This window comes from Bos indicus, chromosome 7 (genome assembly GCF_029378745.1).
Source record: "Bos indicus isolate NIAB-ARS_2022 breed Sahiwal x Tharparkar chromosome 7, NIAB-ARS_B.indTharparkar_mat_pri_1.0, whole genome shotgun sequence".
In the NCBI taxonomy this organism is placed as follows: domain Eukaryota; kingdom Metazoa; phylum Chordata; class Mammalia; order Artiodactyla; family Bovidae; genus Bos; species Bos indicus.
In genome coordinates, this window is record NC_091766.1 from 40901855 (window position 1) to 40913357 (window position 11503).

General features: G+C 36.4%; 1 protein-coding gene across 1 annotated transcript; it reads right to left on the reverse strand.

The window, feature by feature from the left end:
• Positions 1-10326: 10326 nt before the first annotated feature.
• LOC109561019 (olfactory receptor 6F1-like) lies at positions 10327-11286 on the reverse strand. The gene has a single exon (XM_019963449.2). The coding sequence runs from the start codon at positions 11284-11286 to the stop codon at positions 10327-10329; it is 960 nt and encodes a 319-aa protein (XP_019819008.2).
• Positions 11287-11503: the final 217 nt, after the last annotated feature.

Genomic DNA, 11503 nt, shown 5'->3' on the forward strand with positions numbered 1-11503 from the left:
AACATAGCCTTGACTAGATGGACCTTTGTTGACAAAGTAATGTCTGATTTTTAAATATGCTATCTAGATTGGTCATAACTTTCCTTCCAAGGAGTAAGTGTCTTTTAATTTCATGGCTGCTGTCACCATCTGCAATGATTTTGGAGTCCCCAAAAATAAAGCCTGACACTGTTTCCACTGTTTCCCCATCTATTTCCCATGGAGTGATGGGACCAGATGCCATGATATTAGTTTTCTGAATGTTGAGCTTTAAGCCAGCTTTTTCACTCTCTTCTTTCACTTTCATCAAGAGGCTCTTTAGTTCTTCACTTTCTGCCATAAGGGTGGTGTCATCTGCATAGCTGAGGTTATTTCTCCCAGCAATCTTGATTCCAGCTTGTGCTTCCTCCAGCCCAACGTTTCTCGTGATGTACTCTGCATATAAGTTAAATAAGCAGGGTGAGAATATATAGCCTCGATGTACCCTTTTTCCTATTTGGAACCAGTCTGTTGCTCCATGTCCAGTTCTAACTGTTGTTTCCTGATCTGCATACAGGTTTCTCAAGAGGCAGGTCTGGTGGTCTGGTATTCCTATCTCTTTCAGAATTTTCTACAGTTTATTGTGATCCACACAGTCAAAGGCTTTGGCATAGTTAATAGAGCAGAGATAGATGATTTTCCGAAACTCTCTTGCTTTTTCGATGATCCAGCGGATGTTGGTAATTTTATTTCTTGTTCCTCTGCCTTTTCTAAAACCAGCTTGAGCATCTGAAAGTTCACGGTTCATTGTTATAATTAGATATAGAATATTCATGAATCCTTATTGGGCTCTTAACTGCCTAAGGTTATTTGGAGAAACCACTGTGGTTATTTTTTACCCACTCTGTGCCTAGGGTGGCATGTGCAGGAGTTGAAAAATCTCTGTGGTTATTTTGTAGCATATCTGTGAGCTCTCCTGGGTGTGTCTGGAGTAGAGTTTAGAGATCAGTTTGCATCTCTTGCAGCCAGGCCTCCTCTTGATGCACATGTCTAATTTCCTACCTAACATTTGCTATTTCCTTCCTCATGCTATCTTTGGCTTTAGCTTGCTTTTCTTTTTCTATTTCCTGAAGGGAGTCACAGCATTCGAGATCTTTCTTTTTCTTATTGTAGGTGTTTATATCTATAAATTTCTCTCTTAGAACTGCTTTTGCTGCATCCTACCAGTTTTAAGATATTATATTTCCATGTTAATTTTTTTTTTAATTTCCCTTTTGATTCTTTTCTAATCTATGGGGTATTTGGAGTTTGTTTTTTAAATTTCCAATATTTTGTATTTTCTAGGTTTCTTTCTGTTTTTGATTTCTGGATTTGAAAAATTATGGTCAAAAAAGATACTTGGTAACAAGGCTGCCTATTGTCATCCTGCTTGTTTAACTTACATTCAGAGTACATCATTTGAAAATACCAGGCTGGATGAATCGAAAGCTGGGATCAAGATTGCTGGGAGAAGTATCAACAGCCTCAGGTAAACAAATGATACTACACTAATGGCAGAAAGTGAAGAGGAACATAGGAGCTTCTTGATGAGGGTGAAGAAGGAGAGTTAAAAATCCAGTTTGAAACTCAGCATGAAAAAACTAATATCATGGCATCTAGTCCCATCACTGCATGGCAAACAGAAGGGGAAAAAGTGGAAGCAGTTATTTTCTTGGACTCTCAAATCAATGGGGATGGTGACCGTAGCCATGAAATTAAAAGTTGCTTGCTCCTTGGAAGGAAAGCTATGACAAATCTCGACAATGTGTTAAAAAGTAGAGGCATCACTTTGCCAATAAATTTCTCTATAATCAAAGCTATGGTTTTTCCAGTAGTCACGTGCAGGTGTAAGAGTTGTATCATAAAGAAGGCTGAACAGCAAAGATCTTATGCTTTTGAATTGTGGTGCTGGAGAAGACTCTTCAGAGTCTTTTGGTCTGCAAGGAGATCAAACTAGTCAATACTAAAGGAAATCAACCCTAAATATTCATTGGAAGGACTGATGCTGAAGCTGAAGCTCTAGTACATTGGCCACTTGTGTGAAGAGACAACTCATTGGAAAAGACCCTGATGCTGGGAAAGATTGAAAGCAAAAAAAGAGAACGACAGAGTATGAGATGATTAGATAGCCTCACTGACTCAATGAATATGAATTTGAGCAAACTCTAGGAGATAGCCGAGAACAGAGGGGCCTGGCATGCTCAGAGGGTCACAGGGTCCATAAAGTCACAGAGTCAGACATGACTTAGTGACTGGATAACAACAGCAAATAATTTCAACATTTTTAGATTTTTAATACTCATTCTTCTGATCTATGGTAAAGAATCTGCCTGCAATGCAGGAGAACTGGGTCCAATCCTTGGGTTGGGTTGGAAAATTCACCTGGAGAAGGGAATGGCTACCCACTCCAATATTCTTGTCTGGAGAATTCCACGGACAGAGGAGCTTGACAGGCTACAGTCCATGGAGTCACAAAGAGTCAAACACGACTGAGTGACTAACACTTTTTTTTTTTTTTCCTGACCTATTTATTATAAATATTTCTACCCTGGAGGGTGTTATGTGTGCACTAAAGAAGAATGTGTATTTTGGTTCTGTTGGATGGAATGTTCTGTATATGTCTGTTAGAACTTTTTGGTCTAAAGCATAAGGTAGGTTTGATATATCCTTACTGATTTTTCATCTGAATGTTCTATCCATTGCTGAAAGTGGCAAAGACTGTTTTCTGATACAAGGACTGAAACTTCAACTACGTTAGGAGAAATCTGGATTTATGTTTCCTCTTCCTTATTCATTTCATTTTGTACTTCACACAATTCCTCAAAAATAGAGTGAATCCTAAATGCCCTGGCTGAGAAATTAGACATGTATTTAGATAATGTCATGAAGACTTAGAACTTCTTGCCAGAGAGGTTCATGAAATTGGGTAGGTTGTTCCAAAGAAAATTTCTTTGGATATGAGTGGTCCTTAGAAGGAAAATAAAGTGAAAGTGAAGTCGATCAGTCGTGTCCGACTCTTTGCGACCCCATGGACTGTGGCCCAGCAGGCTCCTCCGTCTGTGGGATTCTCCAGGCAAGAGTACTGGAGTGCGTTGCCACTTCCTTCTCCAGTGGGGATCTTCCCGACCCAGGGATCGAACCCGCGTCTCCTGCATTGCAGACAGACTCTTTACCATCACGCTCAGAGGGTAATCCTACTGACGGAGGAGCCTGGTGGGCCACAGTCCATGGGGTCGCATAGAGTCGGACACGGCTGAGCGACTTCACTTCACTCACTAGAAGGAAAATAGTTGCTGCTTTAGTTAAAAATGTCCCTTAAAAGTTAAATCCCCTCTCCAATTTTCTAAAAAAAAAAAAAAAAAAAGTAATAAAATAGTCAAATAAGGCATAAAATTGGGTATTTTGGCTAATGATAATACATCTGGTTCTATGGTCTCTTCACATTGGGAATGGTATCTGATCTACTGGCTTTATCTGGAATCTGATGATTCTTGGCAATGGACACAGTTTTGTATTTTCAGCAGGTCTATCAATGACTGGGGAGCCAGCTTTTAAAAGCATACTACACCTTATTTTTCTAACATTTCTCTTTATTTTTATGCATATTGTGTTTCTGTGGCAATAAAGTTTAAAAGGTGATACAGAAAATAAAGTGTTCAATAAGTAAATGATACAGTGATTATTTTACCCTGATGGTGTTGATATTTATATTACAGATACTATTATTATTAATGTTTTAAATATTTCTTGAACTTTTATTTAATATATAATAGCTCTTAAAAAGTCTCTTTTCAGGTGACTTATATCCTTTATGGGAAATTTATTTTAATTTAATTTTATTTTATTTAGCCACATTATAGATATTTCCTCTTTAGTATGGGTGGTAGGGGCTTCCCAGGTGGCTCAGTGGTAAAAGAATTTGCCTGCCAATTCAGGAGACACAGAAGACACAGTATATGCTGGTTTGACCCCTTAGTCAGGAAGATCCCCTGAAGGAGGAAATGGGAATTCACTCCAGAATCCCAAGGAGCCTGGCAGGCTACAGTTCATGGGGTTGCAAGAGTTGGACATGACTGAGTGACTAGGCACACATATTATTTTTGTTGTTATTAATTCTTCCTAAATAAGAAAACTGATTACAACATACAATATTGTTTGGAGCTTGTCTATTTGCAAGCATCTCTCTTAAGTGCATGATGAACAGTAGAGTAGGTTGGATAACTTTTAATTCTACAAAATATGGGCCAAATTTGGGGGAACCAGAAACAACCTTAAGATCCTGAATTTCCTAAATAGATTACTCAATCTTTAAAAAGAAATATTCACTTAATTGTAGATTAGGGAAACATACTACAATGTATGAGGGCTAAAATGAGTGTCTAATACTAAGGGAATTTTAAAATATAAAATATCCTATGAACATATAATAACAAAAAGTCCTTTGAATCCTGGTATCAAACATCCTTCAAGATACTTAATTGCAAAGTTAAAACAATCAATAGTATAGTGTATATATTATACTCTATTTTTGTACAGAAAATATTCCAAATTTCTATTTATTTTGTATGCCTTCTGCCCACACCCACCCACAAAGAATATCCAGATTATTCTAAGTAAGCACTGAATTTATGTACAGGAAATCACTATATTGTTTACCTATACAAGCAAAGGAAAATATGAGTAGATGATAAAATTGAAGTATTGCAATTTCTAAATATTTACTTTCTTTTATAGCTTTGAATTTTTAAACATGTGACTTAATTCATTCTTAGATGTAAAATAAAATAGCATGAATTGAATGCCATGACCTTATAATCATATGGATTATGTAAAATTGTAACTCAGCAAAGTTTGAGTGAAAGGTGCCTGGTGATTGGAAGAACTTGGTTTATAGAACCTTGAGTTTTTTCAGTGAGTTCAGGGAGGACCTCTGCTATAGGAGAGTGATGCCTTAGGGGAAATCTTAAAAGAAAAGCAGCATACCCTGATTGCTGACGGAAGGAGAGCCCAGTGGAGTGAGTAACATGCTTCATGACATGTAGGGGAAAATTCATGTTGAGTATATGGTGAGAAGACAATCTAGTAATGCTTTAACTTTGACAAAAGAAGGAACAAGAAAATAAGACAGAACTGGACCATGCAATATTTCTAGATCAGGATGAGTAGTCTAGTTTATATTCTTAAAGCAGAAAAATACTCTTACCTGTTTTGGAAATGAAAGAAACATGTTCTAACACAGTAAAATGTCCATTCTGATTGTGTCATGTGGGTATCACTGGATGTTGTCTTGAGGGGAAGGGTCAGACCCTTGTGGGGAATAACAGTGGTATCTAAATATGCACAATATGTAGCTCAGATTCCGATATTGTCTAAGGAAATGAAAATATTTTGATACGTTTGAAAAGAATTTGGTAGCAAAAATGAGAATAGTGATGGATTAGGGGATGGCAGTGAAAATTTGAATGTGCCAGACTTTCCACCTTAAATAACAAGGAACCATTACGTGATATAGTTGTGGGGATTTTTCCCATGAAAATAATGGAATTAAGCAGACTTCAGTTTTCTATATTTAATTCCATAATTCAAGCCTCTTTCATAAGGAAAAAGTCAGTGAGCAGATAGATGTTTTACACAGAATTCAGTACACTAGTATTTGGAAGGAATACACAAATACAGATTTAATATTAAAAATATAAATTGCAACATTTATTTCAGCATATTCATACCATAGAGAAAGGTACAACCAGAAAAAAATATTTACAAACAATTTCCTAAGTCAGGAAGTTGCTCAAATACTTATAAAAATTACCTTTATATACATTGTCATTTTAATTCACAGAACTACATGTATTGATAAGTGTTAGAGAACAAATTATAAGTAAACACTATTCTCTCTGTAAAATATTTCTTAATTCCTTTGCATTCTGTGGAATTTTATCAAATACCCTTCTAGTTTTATAATCTAAATAAATACTATTTTACTTTCATTTTAACTTTTTCTTGTGTGTTTGCATTTTGTTTTATGTTTACACTGCTTTATAAAGATCACCAGCAAGGAAAATTCTAAAACATATGATAATCAGTTTTAATGTACCCTGCCAAAAAGAAATGTAGTACTTATTAAATACAAAGTTTGCCCTTTTCCAGTTTTTGAAAGTAAGATCAAAATGTTGACAAAAATATAAAAACAAGATGAAGAGGAATAAATGAGATAGGCAAACTTATTTGTGTATCTTTAAATTGTAGTTGGAGTAGATAACAGACTTTTTCCTTTTGAAATGACTCAAAATCACCCACTGTTCCTGGCTTGTCCTTGCCCAAAACAAAGAAAAATAAATAAGTCAATTTTGGGATAAGTAGTGTGATAAAAGGATGAAGACTTAGATATATATTCTGCCAAAGAACTGGATTAACAGAATAAGAAATATTCTTATTTCTTATTAATGATGGTATTATAATAATGGTCTTATTAATAATGGTATTCTGTTCATTAACAGAATAAAAAAAAGTCTTTGTCCATTTGTGAGGATTTAAGAGAATGCCACACCAAAATATGCTGCTTTGGCATAATGACTATTTTGAACTGAAGGCACTTGAGAAACAGCAAATTCAAGAAGGGCTTTATGATTTTTCCTTTCTACCTATTATCAAGACATAACATTTCCTTTTGGAAGCTGCCCACTCTAGCACAGGAAAAGAAGAGCATTCTTATGACTGAAAGTTGGGCTTTGATAACAAAATGAACTTGTAAAACAAATCTAGTAAAATACATTTTATTGTTCTTTAGTTTCTCCATGAATTTCTTAGTCACACTCTCATGACTTCATGCTCCTAGCCCAGGAATCTTTGTCTTGTCACACTCACAAAACTTACCATTATTTGATTAAAAAAAAAAAGTTACATAAACTTTTGGGTTTAATGACTTCTGGTTTCTGTTTTCTTAAAGAAAAATGAATAATATAATAGTTTCAAATTCAATTTTTAGGCCTTTAGCCTGGGGCATAGCCTCTCACTAGCTTTAGGAAGAAGTAGGGGAGAAGCCAGTATATGTAACTTTTTGCTAGGAAATACATGCCTCCAAGTGTACATCTTGGTAAGAGATTACTGTGACTCACAAAGAACAGATATCTCAGTAAGTTATTTCAGTGTTTTTCTGTGTGTGGGAAGATGCAAAAATGTGGGTTTATTAAAACACTTCCTGAGATATACATCTAACTAAGGAGCATGCTACGTCAAAATATGAAATGACTCATCTTTATTTCCATTCTGTTGCTGCTGCTGCTGCTGCTAAGTTGCTTCAGTCATGTCCAACTGTGTGCGACCCCATAGGTGGCAGCCCACTAGGCTCCTCTGTCCTTGGGATTCTCCAGGCAACAATACTGGAGTGGGTTGCCATTTCCCTCTCCAATGCATGAAAGTGAAAAGTGAAAGTGAAGTTGCTCAGTCGTGCCCGACTCTTAGCCACCCCATGGACTGCAGCCTACCAGGCTCCTCCGTCCATGGGATTTTCCAGGCAAGAGTACTGGAGTGGGGTGCCATTGCCTTCTCTGTATTTTCATTCTAAATTCTTCTTATTGTGCAGTGTCATCAGCAACTTCAGTAGCTAATGACCTAACCCCTCTAAAATTGCATAATGAGCAACATTATTTGTTTTATGTTTGTTTTCTTTAAAAGACACTGATGTGCAGGTAAAAAATTAAAACAGTGTATCTGCTTCTACCCTGTGAATCTGTCCTGCTAGTTTAATACATAGGCTTAACCACAGAACTTCAAAGGGTAGAATATCCTTTTTCTTACCCTGAAGAATGGCATACAGAAATACCTGTGTGAAGATACAGAATATTTCCCTGTTATTGTGAGAATTAGAGTCCCTTGGACTGCAAGGAGATCAAACTAGTTAATCTTAAAGGAAATCAGCTTTGCATATTCATTAGATGGACTGATGCTGAAGCTGAAGCTCCAATACTTTGGTCACCTGGTGTGAAGAGATGTCTCACTGGGAAAGACCCTGTTGCTGGGAAAGACTGAAAGCAAAAGGAGAAGACGAGGATGAGATGTTTATGTCACCAAGTCCAAGTTCACTCTGCTTGCCTCATGAAAGGCCAATGAACCTGAGAGACAAGGTGTTGAGGCAAGGAAGAGACTTTAATCAGGGAGCCAGCAGACCAAGAAGATGGCAGGCTAGCACCTCAAAATAGCCATCTTATTGGGGTCTGGAAGCCAGGTTGTTTTATAGATCAGAGAGAAAGAAGCAATGAGGAACTAAAGTCAAAAGGCAGAATAGAGAGGGAGATGCAGTGGGGAAGTAAACCGAAAGGGTCTTCAGTCTTTCAAAACATCTCCAAGGGAATGTCCAGCCTTTGAGAGGGGTGTGTTAGTCTCTTCTATTCACAGGTGGGCAGGGACAAACTATCTCTCCATGAGCTGAACAAAGGCACTTTAGTTTACAGTCAAGCAAAGGGACAGGGTCTCCAGGCAAGCCACTGAGTACGATTATAATAATAAAAGGAAGTCAAAGAAACAGTTTCCAATATGGAGTCAGAGTTGACTTCCTCCCTATAACAGTTAGATAGCATCACTGACTCAATGGACATGAATCTGAGCAAACTCTGGGAGATAGTAAAAGACAGGGAAGCCTGGTGTACTGCAATCCATGGAATTGCAGAGTCGGACTTGACTGAGTGACTGAATAACAAAAATAGAATATTTCCCTGTTATTGTTATAATTGTATATGCTTTTGATATTCTGTTGGAAAAGAAAGGGTTAAAAATGCTGATGGATAGCATACATTTTTCATTTACATGTACAGGTAATTTTGACAATAGTTTTCATGAATATGTATTGCATTAAAAATAAAAACTCATTGGGAATTCATGCAAACAACTTGTTTTAATTATGTACCAAAAAATGACATGTCAAAACTTAAAAGAAAATAAGCATTGTCATGTGTAAGAAAATTTTGAATCAAATTTTTTTTAAAGATTTTTTTTTAAAACTTTGACTGCTTAAAATAGTTCTTCTAGTGATCTCATTTGCAAATCAGTCAACTGGGGGATCTTGTTTCGGTGCATAGTCTCATTCAAGGGACTGAGGTTAGATTTGCATTTCTACAATGTCCCATGTTACTCTGATGCTTCTATGCCACTGACCACTCTAAATAGCAAAACTTTCAGAGGCAATCTGGTAAAGAAAGTGAAGTGAAAGTGTTAATCTCTTATTTGTGTCCGACTCTGTGATCCCATGGACTGTAGCCTGCCAGGCTCCCCTGTCCATGGAATTCTCCAGGCAAAAATATTGGAATGGGTATCCATTCTCTTCTCCAGGGGATCTTCCCAACCTAGTAATTGAACTGGGGTCTCCTGCATTGCAGGAAGATTCTTTACCATATGAGCCGCCAGGGAAGTCCCCAGGTAAAGAACACTCATCCTATAAAGCTTTGATAGAATTTATTTTTTCCAGCATTCCTGTAATCTTTTTTGTTATTAAACTATGTTGAAATAAAACTTGTAAATTTTTCATTAACATGGAAGGTGGACTTGATAATGGCATTCTTTTTTCTAAGACTTTTTTTCCTTTTTCCCCCTCTCTTTCTCTGGTTTAATTAAATTAGTTTGCTTAAATTATTGTGTGCTTAAATATTTTATGAGAATATTATAAAGTTAAACTTGTTTTATCATATTAGATGTTCAGTTCTTGTACTCTCTAGTTCTAGATTTTTCCTTTTTTCCCTCTACTTACTAAAATTTTTACCTCTGTGATCATTAGAAATTCTGTAATATTATGTGAAAAATTTTAACCATCTAATATTTTCCTGATATTTTTCTAATTAAATTCTTCAGTTATACTTATATGCAGACTTAAATCAACATCTATACTTGAGAATAGTACCTGGCTCATTATATGTGTTTAATAAATATTTAATGAATTTGAAGTAAAAGATGGTACATTTATAATAGTCCATCTACTAAATGAAGTAACACTGAATTATTTAACAGAAACAAATTCTGGCCCATGATTACTATTAAGATATAAATTACTTAAAAAATCAACCTAACCATAATATGGGACTAAATTAGACAATTTTCCCATTGTAAATGTCTCATGGACAGGAAATTTATGTTATTTGTCTCTTTTTTACTATTATGACATTGCACTGAGGTCTTCTTGAACATAGTAATTACAGAATACCTACTTCAGCAGAATTCAAACCAAAATGAAAAGTACAGATATGTCCATATTAAGTGGTATCATTTACATAATTTTAAATACTTATCATTTGCAGATCTGGTTTGGGAATCAATTCTAAACTGCTTGTTTTAGTTGATCTCTCAAATATTCTGCATGTGTCTGGCCGAGAGCAACCTCTTTCGTGCTAGAACTTTCCTGAAAGCTTTCTTCACATCTTTGTTTCTTAGGGTGTATACAAGAGGATTTACCAACGGAGTGACTACACAGTAGAATACTGAAATCACTTTACCCATGGTAAAGTTGTACTTGGCTGGAGGACGAACATAGGCAAAGATAATGGTGCCATAATAGATGGTGACCACAGTGAGGTGGGAGGCGCAGGTGGAGAAAGTTTTCTTCCGAGCCTCTTGGGAAGATAGCTTGATTATTGTGACCACAATATTCCCATAGGACGACATAGTGAGAAGAAAAGAACTTAGAATCACAACAGAGCTGCATGTGTAACCCAAAGCCTCCACCAAGAATGTATCTGAGCAGGAGAGTTTAAAAATTGGGTCTGAGTCACAGAAGAAATGATTGATCTTCTGGGGTCCACAAAAGTTTAGGTAAGAGATGAGTATGGTAGGTAGGAGAGGGGCAATGAAGCCCCCAATCCAAGATCCAGCTGAAAACTGCAGGCATACCTGGAGACGCATGAGGAATGAGTATCTTAGAGGGCTGCATATAGCCAGGTATCGGTCATAGGCCATCACAGCCAACAGGATGCACTCTGTAGCCCCCAAAGAGAAAAAAAAGTAGTACTGGGTTATACAACCGGAAACGGAAATGGTAACAACCTGTGAGAGACAAGTGGCCAGCAATTTAGGCACTGTGGCTGTCGTGTACCAGATCTCTAGAAAGGACAAATTTCCTAAAAAAATGTACATGGGTGTTTGAAGTGTGGAATCCGTGAGAACAATGAAGATGATGAGGGTGTTTCCCATGAGAGAGAGCAGATATACAGTGAGAAAAATCACAAATAATGCAAGCCTTAGATAGAGAACACCAGAAAATCCAAGAAAAATAAATTCTGTTACTCTTGTTTGATTTGCCACATTCATGTCTCATCTTCTTGGTCTGGAATGAATGAACAAAACATAGAATATGGCAGATAAGCAAGGAAGGAATATTTCATGTTTATTTCATGATGATATTAGACAAACAATAAAGATTAATGTCTGGCAAAAATAATTGGTATCTTTATAAGTATTTTTACATCATTTAATTTATCTAGTTTATGAAATAAACCACAAAGGTAAGCAGTCTAATAATCTACTT